General features: G+C 46.6%; 1 protein-coding gene across 1 annotated transcript; it reads left to right on the forward strand.

The window, feature by feature from the left end:
* Positions 1-676: 676 nt before the first annotated feature.
* UBQLN4 (ubiquilin 4) lies at positions 677-13958 on the forward strand. The gene is made up of 11 exons (XM_036755354.1): positions 677-854; positions 1846-1997; positions 5541-5800; positions 6625-6887; positions 7952-8110; positions 8646-8871; positions 9732-9871; positions 10051-10134; positions 10611-10726; positions 11366-11549; positions 11966-13958. Exons 1-11 carry the CDS (start codon positions 681-683, stop codon positions 12116-12118), a joined length of 1911 nt encoding a protein of 636 aa, XP_036611249.1. The 5' UTR covers positions 677-680; the 3' UTR covers positions 12119-13958.
* Positions 13959-21332: the final 7374 nt, after the last annotated feature.

The raw sequence follows: 21332 nt of genomic DNA on the forward strand, positions 1-21332 counted from the left end.
AAGGCCAAGATACAGAAAAAGCGTTGTTCTGGGCCCTGACTTTCCCAGGATGAGGAGTAACTGCCTCACTGACTGCTTTCCTATTTCTCTGGGCTGAAATCTTCCTTGTGCGTTGTCTCCCCCATTAGAACCTGAGCTCCTTGAGATCAGGGACTGTCTTTCTTTTCTTTTTTCCACAGGGCATAACAGTAAGTCAATAAATATTCAGCACCTACTAGGGACCAGATACCGGGGTTTGCACAGGGTAAATGCCTAATAATTTTTTTTCATCCATCCATCCATCCATCCATCCATCCATACAGTAAACATCTGAGGCCGTAATGAACACAGGTCTTCTTGATTCCTCTTTGTCCAGTGAGCTCGTCATCCAGCGACCCTCAGGACCCATTAAAGTCAATGACTGTCCGGTCTAGTGAGCTTCCTCCCTTCCCGGCACAGCAGTGTCCCCGGCGTTGACGTGACGCCCCCCGGTCCGCTGGGGGCGCTGTAGCCGCTAAGAGCCAGAGAAGGAGGGAAAGCGGAGACCCGCGGGGCGGGGCGGGTGGCAGGCGGGGAGGAGGGACGGAGGGCGGGCAGGAGGCTGGGGTGGGGGGGGGGGGAGGGCTGGGGACGCCGTGGCCGGGCCGGGCCGGGCGGGGAGGAGGAGCCGGGCTGGCGGGCGGGCGGGCGGAGGCGGCGGCATGGCGGAGCCGAGCGGGGCTGGAGCCGGAGCCGGGGCCGGGGCCGGGACCGGGACAGGGGCCGGGACCGGAACCGGGGCCGAGCCGGGGCCGGGGCCCCCCATCCGGGTCACCGTCAAGACCCCCAAGGACAAGGAGGAGATCGTGATCTGTGATCGCGCCTCGGTGAAGGAGGTACGGGCGCCGCTGTCCGTCCTGCGGGCCGCGGAGGCGGGAGGAGCGGCGCGCTGGGGGCCGGGCCGGGCCGCGCCGGGCAATGGCGCGCGCGGGGAGGGCCGGAGGGGGCGGGGAGGAAAGGCTGGGGGGAGGACAGGGAGGGAGGGAGCCTGTGGCACATGGTGGGGTGGGAAGGGAAGGGGGGAGGTTCGTCCATCCCTGGAAGCAGACGGGGGGGTGGGGCGAAGAGAGGTTTGCAGAAGTGGGGTTGGGGGGCACTCTGACCCACGAGGGTCGGGGCAGGGGAGAAAGTGAGGGGGCAGCGTGGCCCCAGGACCAGTCCTGGAGCTCGGAGAGGACCGAAGCTGGCCCAAAGGGTGAGGGGAGGATGTGCCCCTGCCCCTAGCCCCCCATTCAGACGTTTGTCTTTAAGGCCTTGCTTGCCCCCACCGGGTGTTGGTGTAGGCTGGCTTGGCCCTGGTCTCCTCCTTCACTGCCTCCGTCCTAGAGTGAGTTTAAAGGTAATGCCCCCCGACACACACACACACACATTTGAAGGTAGAGAGTAAGAAAACTGAAGGGGGGACGTGGGCTTTGGATCCAAGGTTAGATAGTAGCAAGGACTTTTGGGGAGGGGGTGTGATATGCTGTGTTAGGGACAAAAGACCCAGAGTCAGAGAAACTGGGTTTTAATTTAAGCTCCTGTGCTTACCTTGGACAAGCCCTTTCACACCCTCAGTTAACGCATCTTTTGGAGTTGGACTAAGTGATCTGTAAGGTCCCTTCCAGCTCCAGATCCTGTGATCAAAGGAGACTAGCCCCTATGGACTTCATCTCAGTAGAGAGAGTATACAGCAGCACATAGAGATGCTAGATTGGAGGAAAGATTTCTGAGGATTGGAAATTGGATCAAGGGAGTAAAAGGATTCTAATGAAGAATCTGAGCTGTTGGACAGTCTTGCTGTGGGGCAGGCCACACTGACCCTGGACTTTTGACCTGATGTCACAGTTCAAAGAGGAGATCTCCCGGAGGTTTAAGGCCCAGCAAGACCAGCTTGTCCTGATCTTCGCTGGCAAGATTCTCAAAGATGGAGACACGTTAAATCAGCATGGGATCAAGGATGGGCTCACTGTCCACTTGGTGATCAAGACCCCACAGAAGTAAGTTTGGGATAACCAATAGGAGTTGACCTTTGAATGGTCCTTGAAAGGCTACCGGGGTCAGTGTCCCTCTTTCTTACTCATCCTAATCCAGTGGGACTCATTTAGAGGTCAGAGAAGGAGATGCTATAGTCTTGATTGCCATTTGGGGGTTTTTAAGTGCTTAAAATTTAATTTAATATCCTCCTGGTATAGCATTAGTTTCCTAGAAAAATGGAGGCTAGAGTCTTACCCTTCCTTTTAAAATCCTTGCTGAGAAGCTCAATCCCTTATTAGCTTTCTATTTTCTTAAAAAAATATATTTTGAAAAAAATTTTATTGGTGACTTTTCTTTTCATTCCGTGTTACTTTCCAGTAATTCTATCCTCCTCTCCTGCAAAATAGTAGTCTTTCTTCTCTGTAGCAAAAAAACCATAGTAAAGCAAAACAAACCATCATATTGGCTGTTTCAGCCAGATAACTCATTCTCCATTTGTAGTCCTTCACTTTTCTGTCAAAGAGAGAAAAGTGTTTTTGGCCATTTTCAGTCCTCTGAAGTTGATACTGGTCACTGCCTGCATCAGGTAATGATGGCTAGCATTTCTATGGCACTTTTAAGTTTTATAAACCATTTTACCTCATTTGATCTTCAACATTGGGAGTACTCTTGCCCTCTGTCCCACCTAGATGCCTAATGTTCTGATGGCTTTCATTGTTTTCCATTACATCAGTATGGTCATTGAGTAAATGATCATAATAAACTTCTGGTTCTGCTCATTTTGCTCTGTATCAGTTAATTCAAGTCTTCCCAAGTTTCCCTGAACCCTTCTTACTTGTCATTTTTTATGGCACAATTCTATTACATTCATGGTTCTATTGAGAAGAGCATCGGATTTAGGGTCAGAACGTTGGTTAAAACCCTGCCTAACACGTGTAACCTCTTCGACCTTGGGCAAACCTCTTAACCTCACCAGACCTTAGTTTCCTTGTCTATAAAACGAAAAATGGGCTCCCAGCTTTAAATCTATGATCCTATGCTCTAATTGATGGACACCTTCTTTATTTCCAGTTTCTTGCTATCTCAGAAAGTATTGTTATAAATATTTTTGTGTATGTGGGCCCTTCCCCTTTGTCCTTGACCTCCTTAGGATATGTCAGTAAATCAGTCTCTAAGTCGGTAAACGTTTATTAAGTACCTACTATATGCCAGGCACTGTGCCAAAAAGGAAAAAAAGTCCTTGCCCTCAAGGAGCTTCCAATCTAATAGGGGAAGATAATATACAAAAGACAGATGAAGGAGGAGGGGTAGATACCTGATTCAGGAACATGATGGAGAAGTCAGAAAAGTTCCAGAGGAGTGAAGCCAGTTGAGAAATAGGATATTCTGAGCTGAGCTTCCCCCTTAAACAGAGATTTGAAAGTTCACGGCACCACCTTTCAGTCAGAAGGGCAGAGGGTAGTAAAGAAGTAAAGTCCCAGGGCTGAAAAGATCTTTCAGGATGATGAGATTTTGCCAATAATGAGCTTCTTGGGGCCTGTTTGGGAAGTCACAGATGTACCAGAGTAGTGTAGTCAGGGGTGGAACGAGGAGACCCAATACTGTATATGGCCAATACTGGTATTACTGGGGGTGGGGGGGGGCAAAGAGAGAGAGAATATGAGAGATTGAGAGAGAGAGAGAATATGAGAGAGTTAGTTTAGTGACTTTTTCTAGCCGAGTTCAAAATTGCTTTCTAGAACAGTTGGACCAGTTCACAGCTCTACCAATAATGCATGAATGTACTCATCTTCCCTCATATTTTCTCACATTTACCATTTACCATGGAGTCATTTTCACCTGTGTGCCTGGTGTAGGGTAAAACCTCAGAGTTCTTTTAACTTTCATTTCTCTTATTACTAGCAATTTGGAGCATTCTTTCATGTGGTTGTCAATAGTTTGCAGTTTTCATTTGAAAACTGCCTGCCCATGGCTTTTAATCATTTTATATATTGAGAAGTTTCTCTAATTCTTTTATATATGTGTGTGTGTGTGTATGTGTAAATTCCTGTAATATGCATATACGTATATTATTTAAATGTAAAGCACCCATACCTTGGGTGGTCAATACTGTTATTATTATTCCCATTTCACAGATTAAAAAACAGATTGAGAGAGGTTGAATGACTTCCCTAGGTCCCACAGGTAGTAAAAGTCTGAAGCAGGTTTTGAACCTAGGTCTTCTTGGCTCCCTGTCCAGGAATCTTCTCCCCCTAGCTGTCTATATGTCTGAGTTCCTTCTGTATCTTGGCAGACTTCCCTTTTCTAGCTCTCTTGTCCCTTTTGGCTCTTTTCTGGGACCCTGAGAGTTGAGAAGAATCAGTAGTGTTAAAAAGAACATTTTTTAAAGCTGAATTCCAGCACTGATGTTGGAGGTTAGAGTAAGAAGGAAAGGACTTCCTGAAAGTGACCTGGAGAACAACAGGGTGCTGGGAAAGAGAGCATTGTCTTCCGTGGCGGTCTAGGGATGCTGGTGGCATGAGTGAAGAGCCGAGAGTGGTGAGCTGAAAGCTCTGAGTTCCAGTGTTGGAACTCCTGTTTACTAACTATGGGCAATGAAATCATTGACCTCTTTGAGTCTCAGTTTTCTCATCTGTAAAATGGGAATAGTGTATATGCTGCATCGCATCCCCCAGGAAGTTGTGAGGGAGGAATGTGCACTTACTATGTGCTGTAGTGGATGGAAAGCTGGCTTTCAGGCCAGAAAGACCTGGGCTCAAGTCTTACCTAGGATACATATCAGCTGTGTGACCCTGGGCAAGTCTCTTCTCACTGCTCTAGGTAGTTCTCTTAAGACCCTTAAGTTACTGAGAAGTTGTCAATTTATGTTGGTAGGCAGCTAGATGGTATGGTGGACACTTGCTGGTTGTGTGACCTTAGGCAAGTCACTTAAACGGTCTGTCTGCCTTAGTTCCCTCATCTGTAAAACGGGGACAGTAAGAGCATCTACCACTCAGGGTTATTGTGAGGATCAAGTGATGTGATATTTGTAAAAAACTTAGCATAGTGCCCTGTACATAGTAGGTGTTAATAAATAATTGTTTTCTAAGTTGTTAGAGGGAGTTTCTTCACCTAGAGAGTACCAATGAAATCACAGCTCTGGTGCCTTTCCCTAGCCCTACTATGTGCTAAGGACTAGGGCTAGAAACACAAAAGCAAGACAATCTGCCCCCAAGGGGCTATGTGACCCTGGGTAAGAAACGTTTCCAATGGGGAGGGAATGCCTTTTCCTCTTCATCCTTTTTCTCTCTCTGTCTCCCCCTGGGGCTCAGAGTGACTGAATGATTTGCCTGTGGTCATGTAGCAGGTTGGTAGGGGGCCAGTTCTGGTGCCCAGGTCTCCTGAATGCTGGGCTAGTCCTCCTAAGTTAGCACTGTTTTCCCATCTGAGCCTCCTTGAAAATGAGGGATGGGAGAGGGGTGTGAAGTTGTGATCAACAGGATCTCTTTTAGCTCTAACATTCCATGCTTCCATAATTCTTTGATTCCTGGGTTCCCAGTTTAGGATTTTCCCTCCTCTGTCCTCAGGGCTCAAGATCCTGCTGCTGCTGCCACCACCGCTACCGCTGCTGCTGCTGCTGCTGCCACCGCTGCTACTGCTGCTTCCTCTGCCCTGGATGCTGCTTCTGCTCCAGCCCCCACAACAGCTTCACCTGCTGCCCCTGCTCAACCATCCACCTCAAGCAGCACTGTCCCTGATGCTGCTAGTGGAAACCGGAGGAACAGTGGAGGTGGTCCAACCCCAGGAGCTGGGGATGGGCCTTCTAGTGGGCCTGCATCCATACTCTGTAAGCCACTTGAGGAACTGGGGGAGGGTGTACTCAGATGCTTATGTTGCACTTTAGGCTGGGGGGGAAGGGGGTGAAATCCAGAGGCAGAAATGTGTCCCTTGCTCTTAAAGAACTCCCAGTGTAGTATACTGAGGGAAATGTAATATACCCTTAGGTTGGGGTCAGAGTTCTCTCATGGTTGTGAATGCTGGGATGATCAAAAAGGAATTTGTGGGGTAAGGTTGGGGTCAGTTTGGGAAGGCTTCTCGGAAGAGGGAAGTATTAATTAAGCATGATTAGAAAGGGAGGGTTGGGTGACAGGGAAAAGTGGGGATGAAATTCAGGTGCTTCAGATGGACCAAGGCTGAGGGTTCCTAAGAGATCAGGTAGCGAACTTTTCTTAAGTACTTTCTGTCTGCCAGGCACTGTGTTAAATACTGGGCTACAAAGAAAGGCAAAAACAGCCTCTGCTCTGAAGGAGGAGCCTGAGATAGAATCAGGATAAAGAGAGAGAATCCTGGGGGCCTTGGCTGCCGAGTTAGGTTTGGATATTGGCAAGAAGGAAGCTCTAATGATTTGGTAAAGGAGCAGGATAAGGAAATAGAAGAGCTCTTAAGGAAAGTGATTCAAGGATGAGCTGAGGAGCAGTGTAATGAAGCCCTCCATGAATGCAGGGATGGGACCACTATGGGGCCTTGTTAAAAGGAATGAGAAGGAGCAATTCTGAGCCGACAGCCTTTACCAAACCTAGAAGGAGTTAGTATTGTCACGGTAGGAACAGGAGGTGGGATCCATGGCAGCATGTCTGTACTGTGTTCATGACTCAGCTCCCCTTCCTGCAGCTGGCTTTGGGGGCATCTTAGGACTGGGCAACCTAGGCCTTGGCTCAGCTAATTTCATGGAGCTACAACAGCAGATGCAGAGGCAGCTGATGTCCAACCCTGAGATGCTGTCCCAGATCATGGAGAACCCCCTTGTCCAAGACATGATGTCCAACCCTGACCTGATGCGCCACATGATCATGGCCAACCCACAGATGCAGCAGCTCATGGAGAGGAATCCAGAGATCAGCCATATGCTCAATAACCCAGAGTTAATGAGGCAGGTGTGTACGTATTTTCAGGAAGCAGATGGAATTCCATTCACCCCCTTTGTCCTTAACCTTCCCGTCACTATCACTTCCTTGACAGATGATTTCTCTCCCAATGCTGACCCCTCAGTGGGAACAAAAAGAGGAATGGTTCCTACCCTAGGAGAGATTCAGGTCTAATAGGGAAAACATGCATCCCCAGCACACACAATCACCAACCCAGAGACAGAAGTTGCCAATCCAGCTGGACAGACTATTAGATGTTATCATGGAAGGAAGTGGGTCGAGGTGGGGAAGTCTGGGAAGATTTCTAATCCAATTCAGTTCAATCCAACAAGCATTTATTAAGTGGTTAGTATGTGTAAGGCACTGGAAATATGGAGACAAGATGAAAAGCAATCTTTGCCTTCAAGGAAGTTACATTCTACTGGGCCAGGGATGGGAGGGAGGGAAGTGGGGAGGGGGACTGTTACTCAGAAGAGGGAATGTGGAGCACAAGAGGAGTGGAGACTGGATGTGGAGGAGTAGAGAGTGTCTATTCACAGACTGTGCAGATGGTTTAATACCTCTTTCCCTAATTAATGCTGAGATGCTTGGGTTTGGTGGAAGATGTATGGTGGGAGGGTGGGAAGGAGTTGGTGGCATAAAGTTGAGGTCCATTTGGGAAGACTACCTGGAGGGGGGGAAGCCATCTGGCTCCAAAGGAGCCCCTATCCCTGATCCTTCTAGCCAGAGGTGCAAGGAAGAGGGTGCATAGAACCAGTTTGACTTTTCTTACTTGGATTTTCTTGGCAGTTCATTTTGACCTCAGGCCAGGCTCCTCCCAAAACCCTGGCTCTTTTCTGCCCAGTCCCATCATATGTTTGTCTCCCCATTGCCCCTAAATGATTTGTTGACATAACCAGCCCTGAAGGAGGATATCTGCTCTCCTTACTTCCACTTCCTCTTACTTCCTAATCTGCTAGTGTTTCTCCCTCAGAAAGGCAGGATAGGATGGGGAGCTGGGTTTAGAGTAGATTCGCCCCATCCTCAGCTCCCTCTGGTTCCAGGTCTTATACTGTTTTTCTTCCTTCTGCCAGACCATGGAACTGGCTCGAAACCCTGCCATGATGCAAGAGATGATGCGAAACCAGGACCGGGCCCTGAGCAACCTAGAGAGCATCCCTGGGGGATACAATGCCTTGCGCCGCATGTACACAGACATCCAGGAGCCCATGTTCAGTGCCGCTCGGGAACAGGTGGGAGCCAGTGACTAGTGGGGCTGAGGGACTCCATGACCTCAGTGTCTTAGAGGGAGGGGCTGGTTAAAGATCAAAGACTTTTCATACATGAAGCTGAGATGATTGAGGTGATCATCTCTCCTCATCCCTCATACCCCAAAACTCTATTAGCCAGGAGATGGTCCCAGTAAGGGTACATGAGGGTATGGTATGTACCAGGCTGAAAGTTACACAGTCGATAAGAAAATGTATTAGCACCCCATGTCCTCAGTGGCCCTTGCAGGTGAAGGACTATGCCAGGTGCTAGAGACAGAATTTACAGGCTATGGATTCAGACCCAGTGATGGTGGCTCAGCAAGAGAAAGAAGAAGAGCAGAAATGTTGATGCCAGTCATAGAAACAGTTGATTCTGGATTATCTCTAGGCTCTTATTTGCTAGTATGTACAGTTAACTCAGTAGATTTCCATCTTGCTTCTTTCTCCATGGGGAGGGGGAAGCTTTAGGGAGAGGTTTGTTTTCACTCCTTAATATGAAACTTTTCCCTCCTCCCAGTTTGGCAACAATCCCTTCTCCTCATTGGCGGGGAATTCTGACAGCTCCTCTTCCCAGCCTCTCCGGACTGAGAACCGGGAGCCCCTCCCTAACCCCTGGAGTCCCTCAGCCCCCACCTCCCAGGCCCCAGGGCCCGCTGGGGAAGGCACCGGAGGCTCAGGGACCAGCCAGGTGCACCCAACAGTCTCCAACCCCTTTGGGATCAATGCAGCTAGCCTGGGGTCAGGTATGTTATGGGGGATGGGGGAGTTTAGAGGGGTCAACACAGCATCCCCCTGCCCAGGAACAAAAGTTTATTCACCCCTTCGAAAGATATTCACATCTGCGGTTGGATTATTAGCCTTGTGACATGAAGTCCCTGTAGGGTGGGGTAGAGATGGGAGTCAGTTAGAAAGCAGCTGGTTCCCATCCCATCCTGGTTTCTCTCAATTTAATCCAACAATCCAATCCAGCAAGTATTTAGTACCTAATACATGCAAATGATAGACTGGGGGGAAACCAAAACAGAAAACTATCCCCACCTTCAAGGATCTTACATTTTACTGGGGGGAATCTAATCCAGTGGGTTTGCTTCCCTTGGCTATGTCAAAGGGGTTAGGAATCTCCTGGAATTATTCCAAGAGAAGGGAAATACTGAACACCTGACATGACACATCTGCTCCCAGATCAGTCATTCACTAAGCATTTATTAAGTGCCTGTTATGTGCCATGTACTATGCTAAACACCAAAATGATGGTGGCTCTGGCCCTGCCCTCAAGGAGCTTATGTTCAGTCAGTAACTGCAACCTTATGCAACTAGACAGGAAGATATGTTCACTTTACATTTGGCCCTTCTTCTTTTTCTCTGCTCCTGGAGAGTGGAGCAGACTCAGATCCCCTGAGAATACTGGTCTTTCCTTAGTGAAATGGCAGGGAAATGTTCTAGCTCTGAATGGGGATAGGGAGGGAGGAAAACTCTGCAAGTGAGTGTTATCTTATTGGTCTTTTTGAGCTGTGCACATAGAGATGTGATGAGAAATAAATGAAATACGACTTCTGATTCATGTCTGAGTTCTTTCTCCTCCTGTGGTTTCTCCGCATTCTAGGGATGTTTAATAGCCCTGAGATGCAAGGTCTTCTCCAGCAAATTTCAGAGAATCCCCAGCTAATGCAAAATATGATCTCTGCCCCATACATGCGAAGTATGATGCAGACGCTTGCCCAGAACCCTGACTTTGCTGCTCAGGTATTGAACTGGGTGGGGGGAGAGGAGGGGAGCTTTGTTGGAGGAAGAGCTGGTATCTGAGCTGAAAAGGACTCATCATCCAAGCTTCCTCCAAGGCCTTGGTTCCCCATTCCCTCCTTGGTGCTTGTGTAGAACTCAAATGTCTGGGCTCCCAGTTAATAGGTTCCTTGTCTCCGCAGATGATGGTGAATGTCCCATTGTTTGCGGGAAACCCCCAGCTACAGGAGCAGCTCAGGCTCCAGCTCCCTGTCTTTCTACAGCAGGTGAGATCTGAGACTCTAAGGAAGGGGTGGTGTTTGAATCCCTGAAGGGAAAGACTTAAATTGCTAGGGGGAGGAATTCCAATGATATGGGCAGAGGACCTAGTGGAAAAAATGTGTGTATGTGGGAGAGGAGGTGCCTTGTGGCATGGTGGGGATAAGGTGGCTCCTAGGACAATGTTGTCAAGTTCAAATAGAAAGGGATCCCTGGGATAGCATATTGACTCAGGAAACCACAAATTAATGTTGTCTTTTATGTTGTATCTTTATTTATTTTGTTAAACATTTCCCAATTACAATTACATTTTAATGTAATTTAACTCCTGGGGAGTTTTGAGGCAAAGAATTTGACACCTGTCCTAGGGTGTAAGACTTAGGGATGCTCTGAGTCCTCTCTTCTTCCTCTCTCCCTCCCCTTTTCTCTCTGGGGTGGGGGGAGGGGTTTCCCAAGCTCCTCTTTTTTTTTTTCCCACCACCAGATGCAGAACCCAGACTCGCTGTCCATTCTCACCAATCCCCGGGCCATGCAGGCCCTGCTACAGATTCAACAGGGGCTGCAGACGCTGCAGACGGAGGCCCCAGGGCTGGTGCCCAGGTGAGGCGGCTGTGCAGCTCAGAAAGCCCATCTCCTCACCGTCAGATGTTAGAGCTGGGAGATAAAACTTAGAGGCCATCTCCTCCCCGCTCCTGCTTCATGCGCTCCATTTTGCAACTGAGGGCCAGAGTAACTTGCCCCAATTCACTCAGAAGATTAATGATGGATCTAGGAGTAGAAGCCAGGTTTTGAGATTCCCAGTCCAGGGCTGTTTCTACTCAGTCATGCTATGGTGGCTGTTAGCTATGGAGCACTTTAAAGTTTACAAATCACTTACTGTATTTATCTCATTTTGAGCCTCACAACAACCAGATGAGGTAGGTACTATTGTTATCCTAATTTTGCAGACCAGAAGACTGAGGCTCAGAGACATTAAGAGACACCCCCTGCCCCTTCTCCAAGGTCCCATAGTCAATTTCTGCAGCAGTACGTGAATCATGTCTTCCTGGCTCCAAATCTTACACTCTGTCCTGTTCTACTTGGCTCCTGTGTATCTGTCTCCATCGAACTCTTGCGTTTTCTTTGTGTCTCTTTTGTATTTCTCTGTCTTACTTTCATTCTAGCTCCATCCATGTGTCTTTGGTGTCTTTCCATCTCTCAGCTTGCCATGGACTGATTCCCATCTCTTCCTGCCCACAGCCTTGGCAACTTTGGGGCACCCCGGATCCCACCTCCCCCTGCAGGAGGTAGCAGCGGCCCAGAGCCCCCCATCACTTCCCCATCCACGCCAGCTAGTGCCTCTCCAGGAGGGGGCACCACCAGCCCCCAGCAGCAGCTGATGCAACAAATGATTCAGCTTTTGGCTGGAGGAGGAAATTCCCAGGTGTGTATTTGCTGGGCTGGGTTTCATGTGTCTGTATGTATGTATCAGGGGAATTGCATAAAGGGAGTCATGGGATGTTGGCTATGGAGCTATAGGCTTCACTTCTCCATATTCCAGAGAAGAGGGCTTTGTGAGGCCAATGTTGGACTGGATGTTAATTCTCTGAGGTCCTTTCCAACTCTGAATCCATGAATCCAGACAGTTCTTTGAGATCCCAGCAGAGGCTCCATTTAATTTTTACACCCACTGGATTCAGAAAACTAAGGCAAGATTTCGAGAGCAGTATTCTGTGTTGTTAGGCAAATTGTGTTCCTTTCAAGGGAGTTGACTCCCATCCAGCCCTTTTCTTTGGCCAGCAGTCCCCAAGAACATAAACTTGCAGCATGAATCCTACCATCAGGGTATCTTCCCTCCAGGTGCAGACACCAGAGATTCGATTTCAGCAACAGCTGGAGCAGCTCAATGCCATGGGCTTCATCAACCGAGAGGCTAACCTGCAGGCCCTGATCGCTACGGGTGGGGATATTAATGCAGCCATTGAGAGACTGCTGGGCTCTCAGCCCTCCTAATCCCTAAGTCCATCCCCTCCACCCCACACCCCCATCCACATATGCACACCTAAACACTGACCTCCCCTACATCATTTGGTTCCTTTGACAGCTCCCCAACCTCTCCAAATCCATAACCTTATCTCCTACGACTCTTCATCCCCTGTCTCTCTGGTCTTCAAGCCTCTTCAGACAGTGAGGGGAGAGGCATTTGGGGCATGGCAACCTTACCCCATAGCTCTTTCTTGAGTCTCTTGGTTCTAATTGTACATCTCTCCTCCATTCTGCCCCTGCCTGACCTTTGGCAAGAGATATTTAAGCAATTCTGACTTTTTTGGGGGGTTTCCCAACTCCATCCCTGACTGCCACCCATATTCTCCATAACTTATCATTAATAGAACTGAGTCATGGGATGACCTGATTGATTGGCTTAATCTATCAGGGAATATTGGTCTGCCCCTCCTAGTTGATTATGGAATCTTTTGGTGTCTAATTCTGGCCATCCCCCAGCTTTCTTATCAGAACCCTCCCAAATACTTCCTATCAGTCCCATCTCCAACCTTAATCCCGCCCCGCCCTCCCTAATGAAGGGTTGTGAGTTTTGCTTCCAAATGGGAGAGGGCAGATGGAGAAGGCAGTTAGTCTGTTTAAGACACCCCCTTTCCATTCACCCAGTATATACTTCTATTCTGAGCACCATTTATGTGCACAGCTCTTTTGTGGGCTCTTCTGTGAGAGAGGAAGGAGAAATTGTTTCCTTGTTGGGGAAGGAGATGGATCACTCTTTCAGGATACAGAAATAAGGTGGGATGATCCTACCAGATAGGGATCTTGACATCAGTGCTGCAGATACAGAGTGGGGCACAATGAAGCTTCCTGGAGGAGAGAGTGGATGTCCCAGTTGTTGGAGCAGGTCAGAATGAAGGAGTCAGAAGCTAGAAAAAGCCAGCAACCCTAAGGGCAAATTGTGGTTTGCTAGATTGGGATGGAGAGTGAATCTAGGAAAAGGGACTTATAAATCCTAATTAGGGATTGGAATTAGAAGGGAGAGAGGGTAATTCTCAATACCCATAATGGTCCCTGTTGACTACATAACCCCCAAGCACAGAATGTTGATACCCATCCCTTTTACCCTCTCCCTCCCCCCACCCCCAACACAGACACAAACATATTCTCCATGTGCTCAAGACCACCAGGGGCTTGTCCAGGTCTGAAGTGACCAGTGCCTTTGGCCCTCCCCTGGGAATTAGGGTTTGTCCCAGAAGGGGCTGAGATTTTTTCCCTGCCCCTCAGGGATATTGCAGGAGGGAGGGTCCTATGTTCTTGTTTCAGAACCATCTCCCCCAAAGAGAAATGGGGGTTTGCCAGTCTGGGGGTGGGATGGGAGTAGCTGGTATGCAGAAGTCTTGATGCCGAATAAGGATGAGCATGCCCCTTTGGAAAGGGGCAGGGATATCACCCAACCATCCCCTCCCCCTACACACACATACACACATATACACACACACACACACACACACACTCACTCACTCACTCACTCTATACATATACAAACACATGTACATAATCACCCCAATCTCTGAATATTGGTAAGTGCTTTAAGATCATAGGATAGAAGAGGGATGGGGGCCTTTAGCCTCTGCATCCTGAGCCTATGCCTTTCTTACCTCTGTGTTCATTCCCCCCTTCCAAGTTCTTCCTTTTGTCCTCTATGCCAGAAGACCCTATTTGAAGGAGGAAGTGGTGATGAAGTCATTTTTTTTGAGCTGGGGTTGGAGACCAAGATAGTAGAGAACAGACGCCTCATCCCTACCCCATTCCCCCAATCCCATGTAAATAAATGGCGTGATCTTTGTCGTGAGGCTGTATTGGTGTTGTTTTCTGGGAGAGAGAAAACTGGCAGAAACCAACCTATGGTTTGAGGCTCTGAAAGGGATTCTGTGGCAGGAAAGGTGGGTTTTGTCCCTTCGAGAGGTGGAGGAAGAAGAGGCTTATGTTGCAGTAACATCATAAGTAAATGTTAGACAACAGTAAGGAACTCTCTGATTATCACAGTATCTTAGGAGAAATTTGAAATTGAGATGTCATCCTTGCAGGAATACAGAAGTACTTTTCCTTATAGCTCTGGCCAGGCTAAGGAGCAAGATGAAGGGAAGCCTGGAAGAAACAACAAAGTCATTGTCATTACTTTACCCTTTTCTTGCCTCAGCCAGGAAGTCTGCTTGTGCATATCACAGCCAGCAGCCTTTGGGGACCTAATGCAATGGTTAGCCAGATTTGGATTCCAGTGACAACTCTTTGGACCAGTGTTATGTTGGATCCAGTTCAGGGCTCCACGTCTTAGGCAGGGGGGACTTTGACAGGCAGGAATGAGTCTAGAACAGGGGTGGGGAACCTGCAACCTCTGGGCTTTTTGACTGAGTCCAAGTTTTACAGAATAAATCATTTTATTAAGGGGATTTGTTCTATGAAGTTTGGATTCAATCAGAGGGCTGCACTTGACCTAGAGGGCCATATGTGGCCTTGAACCACAGGTTCTCCACCCCTGAGGATGGGATAGTCTGGAGATTGTGTTATACAAAGATTGATTGAAGATACTTGGGAGATTTTAACCTGGAAAAATGAAGACCCAGAGTAGACATAATAGCTGTCATCAACTATTTGGAAAAGGTTTGTGTGGAAGAAGGATTAGACTAGTTGTACTTGGTCCCAGAGGGCAGAAATAGAAACAATGGCCTGAAGGTGCAGAAATACATTTAGATTTAGGCCTAATGCTGGGGGGAAACTTCCTGGCACTTAAAGCCATGCATGAGTAAAATGAACTGCTTTGAGGGGTTCTCCTCTCTGGAGGTGTTCAAGGACAGGCTAGATGACCCCTTGGGGATGAGGATTAAGGGAGGCCTGCTCAAATACAGCTAGAACTAGACAACATGTTCTCTGCCTTCCATCTCTGGAATTCTGATTAGACAAGACTTATCTGTGGGTCTTCACTTTCCTGATCTGTAAAAGAAAGGGATTAGACTAGATGGTTTCTCCTTTCTAGCTAGCTCTAAAATTCTATGAATCTGAATAGCTACTGGGAAAAGGTTCAGCTCTGATCCTTTGCCAACTCCCCCTGAGCATCCTCCCTCACTTTGAGAGATGTGACCATAGTATTAGGGATCCTTCTACCTCCCCACGGATGACAAAGGAGTTGGGGAGAAGGGAATCAAAACAGCCTTTTGGGCTTTCAACTCCTCACTTATAAAAGTTGAATGCCTTTCTTCCTCTTTCCTGCCCTCCCCCCAACCTCTGCAGGATTAGCAAAAGGGCTTGAATGCTGTTTTTTCTCAAAGAGTAAAGTAAGAACAGGTAGAAAGATATAGAGATGTGAAAAAGAGGTACAGAGAGACACAAGGAAGGTAAAGAAATTAACAGCAGGTGAAGTGGAGATAAGAGAAAAAGAAGGAAAAAGAAAGAGCAAATATTTTTAAAAAGTAGAATTAGTAGGCCCCAAAGAAGTACCAATGGCAAAAGTAAAAATTTGCTTTTATTTCCAACCAGGAGAAGTGTCATTTCCAACATCCAAACATCTCTTCCCTGGGAGTTCTTAGACAGCCCCAGCTGTCCTTAAGGCATCATCATCTTTGGCTCCTATTCTGGCTCTCAGCCAAGTCTCATGGTAATGCACTCTAGCTTGAAACTTCTTGCCTTTGAATGCCTTTTTTTTCCTTTGGATTCTGACTAGTATAGCCACACCTGCATAAGTATCTAAAGAATGAAATCATTCTCCAGAGGCGATTGGATGACCTGCCAGGATGACTCTGCTCCTTGTGAGCCCATATATGCTTTCTCTTACTCCAGAAGAACATAGAATTCTCCTGCCGGATTGGACTTGATCTCTGAGCCACGGATGGCCCATGTGGCCTGAAGGACTGGTAGTGCATTTGGCGTTGAGCATTACTTTCATCGTTCGTCCTTGACGCCTGAGTCTTGGCACACATGTTCCTCTTTCGCTTCCGTGGCACAGGAGGAATGGGTGGGATGAAATCTTCCTCCTGGGGGTAATCTAAGAGTGAGGGATGAGGCCTCAACCTGTCCAGCCACCATACTTAAATATGCCTTCTTTTAAGTTAGGGTGGCATAGTGCAATGGAAAGAGACCTAGACTGGGGGTCAAGATTTAGTAACCTGGAGGTCAGGGTGGCCTGGCTTCACATCTCAGCTGTTACTTAATATATAGATGACCTTGGGTAAGGCATTTCCCATCTTTGAAGGTCAGCTTCCTCATTTGCAAAATTAGGGAGTTGGGCTAGATGAACTCTGAAGTCTCTCCCTGGTCTAAATTATCTATTATCCTAAATATGAAAAGGACTAAGTAGCATTGGAAGAAGTCTGAGATCACTGGAAACTTCAGTGATTCTTCCTGCATACAGGGAGGCATCTGCCTTCCTGCATATAGGTACTATGCAGAGGCTACATGAAAAGGCCATGAAAAATAATAATGATAATAACAGTTACCCTTGTGGTGTTTACCATTTATTTAGGGGAACAAGACAACTACATGTAATGGGTGAAGAATCTTAAAAACAATTTAGATGAACATACAGGCATAACTTCAGGTTTCTGAAAAATGAATAATTTTAAATGCGCTAGACTCTAGTGACTAGAGGAATCCACTGTTTAGGTGGATCCCATGGTGAATCCTTTTGTTAAAAACTTCTAGAACCACAGAATGTTCACACTGGGCAGAATCTTCTTATTCAACCCCTTTACAAATGTATAAACTAAGGCTCAGAAAGAGGAAGTGATTTGTTCTCATTAGAAAGTGTGTACAGATTGTAGCATTTATTGTCTTTGTATGGCCCCATACCTGTCATGTAATAGGCACTTAATAAATGTTTATTGAACCATTGCTGAAGATCATACAAGTAGGGGCAGCTAGGTGGCAGAGTGAGTAGAGCACCAGCCCTGGAGTCAAGAGGACATCAGCTCAAATCCGGCCTCAGACACTTGACACACTTACTAGCTGTGTGACCTTGGCTGAGTCACTTAACCTCAATTGCCTTGCTTCCCCCCCTTGAAAAACAAAAAAAAAGGTCACACAAATATACAGTAGCATAATTAGGACCATAGTCATCCCTTATTTGATGAGTTTTCTAAATATGGGTTCATTTACTGCTTACTTAAAGAGTGGGACATAAATGTGATAAGAATTAAGTGCTGGGACGCACTATAAATGTGTGAACGAAGCCAAACTTCCTGGAGGAAGAACATTTTGAACCAGGCTTTCAAAGAGCACTAAGGATATGGAGTGAAGGTCATCTCAACAGGAGAATGGCTTGTAGAAAAGCTTGGAGCTGGTTATTGGCCATCAGGATGGGGGAGGGGGAGGTTAGAGGGGAGCTGGTCAGCAAATTGACCTCAGGAAATGAAATGAGGATGACCCAATAGAGTTGACTGGTCGAGGGGCATTGAAAATGGAGATTATGGGTAAAAGTCACTGATGTTGGTTCTTGAAGGGGGAAGGAACACTTACTGTGTTTGGCAGAGAGGCACTAGGGAAGGGGAGAGTGGCTGAATGAAAAAGTTTCTTACAGTGGTCTTGTCTTGACTACTGACGTAGCCTGGATCTTTGCCAAGGTTGTAGATGGAAGTCCGTGATGTAGAAAAGTTGTCCAAGAGGCATGATTTTGTATCTAGATCTCCCCATGCCTCCTTGGGCTCCTAAGGGAGAGGATGGAGGAGAACGGTTAAGAGGAAAGCCCTCTCAGTTCAACCAGGAACCCCAGAGGTCTGGCTTCTAACCCCTTGCCCATATCGCCAATCACTGCCCCATTCCCAAATCTCACTCTCACTTTGGGTTGCTTTGACAAAAAGATCAAACTATTTGTCTTCTTCATTCAAGTCTCAAGTTAAATAATTATTGGAAACAATGAGACCCAGACATGGTACCCCTGCTTTCCCTTTACACCCCCACACTTAAAGTTCTTCAGTCCTCCATGGCCTCACAGAAGCAGTTGTCATGGCAATGAGAGTGGGGTCTGCAGTTCCACAGAGCTCAAGGACTCTTCTCTGAAGAGGGGGCAGATTCCACAGCTTAATGAGCCCTGTCCCTTGGGGCTTTCACCCTTTCCCTTCTCTCTCCTGGCCAGGCAAACTTTCTGGAAGATAAGACAAACTTGAGAAAATCAGAAGGAAGTAGTCCATAACCCAAAGGGACATTCAGCTACAAAAGGCATAGACTGCTCAAACAACTTGTGTCACGACTGTTTGAAATAATGATAATTATGAGAACTCAAATTTATGTGGCTCATTGTGGTTTTCAAGGTGCTTTCCTCGGGACAATCCTTTGAAGAAGCTAAGCAGGCAGTAGACCCCAAAGATTTGGGTAGTGGGTCTAAAAAGGGATCCAGGAGGATCTTTCTTTTTAGTCTCTCAAGCAATACAATGATTTGGAAAGTATCCCTGACTTGGTGTGCTGCTAAAATTTTATTTCTGGCTGTCCTTTTCATTAAATATCTGTGCTAGGCCCTTTCCTCACTGTCCCTTTTTGTCTTCCTACATCATCCCTCCCTGGCAGTTCACAGTAGTTCACATACCTGATATAGATATAGAGGTGGAGGTACAGATGCCTCAAAATTGTTTTTCTCTCCATTCCCTACCTTCTAGATGCCAAGTCCCGAATGTCTACTATCTGCTTAAGGGACCATTTGGATGTCCCACCAGAGCCTCAAACTTAACATGTCCAAAACTGAACTTAAATCCCTCCACCAAACGGAGCTGCTCCTTCTCTTTCTGATGAGTGCTGCCAGCTAAACCTTAAAATTTTAATCCTCCTTAACTTCCTTTTGCCACCCCTATCCAGCTGGCTACCTGTAGTCCTAGAATTAGAGCTGCAAGGAACCTCCAGTCTTCTCTCATTTAATAGAGGAGGAAACAGGGTCAGGCAGACTTGCCCAAGGTCATTCAAATAGTGGAGACAAGATTTGAATCCATGCCTTTTGGCTCCAGAGATACTGCGTTTTCTATTGTACTATGCCAGCCCTCTCTCAGTTCTCTCCAGTGTTTCCCAGCTATCTCCTCCATTCAGTTCCCATGGCTGGCATCCTGGTTCACATCCTCATTTCTTCTTGTCTGAAAGATTGCAATAGCCTCCTTACAGGTCTCCCTGCCTCCAATCTCCATCTAATCCATCCCTCACACCAGTCTGCTAGATAACTATTTCTAAAGCGGGCTCTGACACCATCAATCTCCTGTGAAAAATCTGTCTCTTCAGTGCCTACCAAATAGTCCCCATGTTCCCAAGCCTGGCATATAAAGCTCTACATGAAATGTTATATCCTACTGTTGGCTTAAACAAACCAGCCAAACTTCCCCCAAACTTCTGCCTGTATACCCCTCCCTTTTCAAGGCATTCTCTTGACCTAGAATGTTTCAGGTTGTGCTTACTATATGCCTCATCTTGGGCAAAGCACTTAGCCTTCCTGGCTTCAGATTCCTTGTGTGCCAAGTGGGGGCCTGGACCAGATGAGATGGCCTCTGAAGACCCTTCCAGCAGCAGATCTATGATACTATACTATGAGATGACCTCTAAAAGTCCCCCCCAACTCAAAAGTCCTGTAATTCTACAAGTGCCTGCCTTTATCCTTCACCCTCATCTCTGCTTATCAAAATCTAAGACAGTTCAGATGTTACCTCCATGAAATACTCTCATTTCCACAGATAATGACCTCCTTTTTACTCTGGATCCCATGGTACTTTCTACCTCTTGTGCCATTTATAACACTGTATTGGGAAAATCTACAAAAAAAAAAAAACACCTGGATTTGTATGGCATCTCTGAAACTGGCTTGGTTACCCTGGACAATTCTCAGAGCTTCAGTTTCCTTCATCCATAAAATGGGATGAATAATAGTCTCATTGCCTAAGGTCACTGGGAGGAAAGTGGTTGGCAGGGGTATACAGAAGCCAGCTTGGTATGATTGGCAAATTTTCTTTTACACGTTGGAAATAGGCAAATGGTACAAGTCAGGACTTGATTTATTATTCTGTGGATTGCCTTGACATAAGAAAATGATGAAGAAAATTTTAATTCACATCAAACTTAAAAATGGCTAGTGTGTTTTCAGAGGGCTGGTTTTTAAATATTTACCAGCACACCACTGGTTTGGTGAACCTTAGAGTGCTTGCTAAACAATGTGAACGATTATTATCATATATAATAATAGTACTGTTATATGTAACATGTTAAGAATTGTTATATATAGTTATATGTTATCTTGTATCCTGTTACTGGCTAAAGTCCTTGACATCAGATACTGTATCCCAGAGCACACGCAGGGAGTCAGGTGTAAGAAGACTGGACCGGTATGGAAAGGCTAGTTTCATTTAAGAAGGGCTTTGAAAGGATTTTGTGTTTTATCCTGGAAGCAATTGGGAGTCACTGGACTTTATTGAGTAGTGCGGTCGAGGTGGCGGATGAAAGGATTTTCCTGGTGAAGGAAAATCACTTTGATAGCCAAGATGACCTTCACTCCATGTCACTTCGATAAATTGAGCATGGATTCGAGTGGGGAATGAGACTTGAGGCAGCCAGATCCCACCAGCTGGTGGGTCTTCACCAAAATGACAGCTAATGGCTTTAAGTCTGTGCTTTATTATAATGTTAAAGGAAATAGGAATGTGTAGGCTGGAAAAGAGAAGACTCAGGATAAACATGAAAGATATCCTCAAGTATCTGAAGCGCTGTCACATAAAAGAGATTCGATTTGTTCCCGATGGCTCTAGAGGGCAGAAGTGGAGCAACTGATAGAAAGCAGAGGCAAATATTGGATTGCTATCAACAAATTTAGCAAAGCTATACAAAAACCAGAATGCTCTCCCTCTTTAGAAATCTTCAAGCAAAGGCTGTATAACCACTTGAGAATTCTCTCGCAAGAATGTATATACGTGTATGTACCTATGCTGTGAAGGCCCTTCCAGTTCTGAAATTCTGTAGTTCTATGGTTCATCAATAGAAGAAATGCACACGCTCGACACCATGCATCCAATCAAAGTAAGGTTTTTTTTTTTGAGCAACTCGCATATGTTAAGACGACTCTGCAAAGGAAGCAAAAGAAGGTGCAGTTTTTATTTGTTTCAAAGATGGACAGATCCGTGCATATATTTTAGTTTTGTTTTAGGGAAAATAAAACGGAAGCCCAGGAAGTGACTTGTGTGATTTAATTTGAACTCAAGTCTTCTGACTCCGAAGT

This window comes from Trichosurus vulpecula, chromosome 4 (genome assembly GCF_011100635.1).
Source record: "Trichosurus vulpecula isolate mTriVul1 chromosome 4, mTriVul1.pri, whole genome shotgun sequence".
NCBI lineage: Eukaryota > Metazoa > Chordata > Mammalia > Diprotodontia > Phalangeridae > Trichosurus > Trichosurus vulpecula.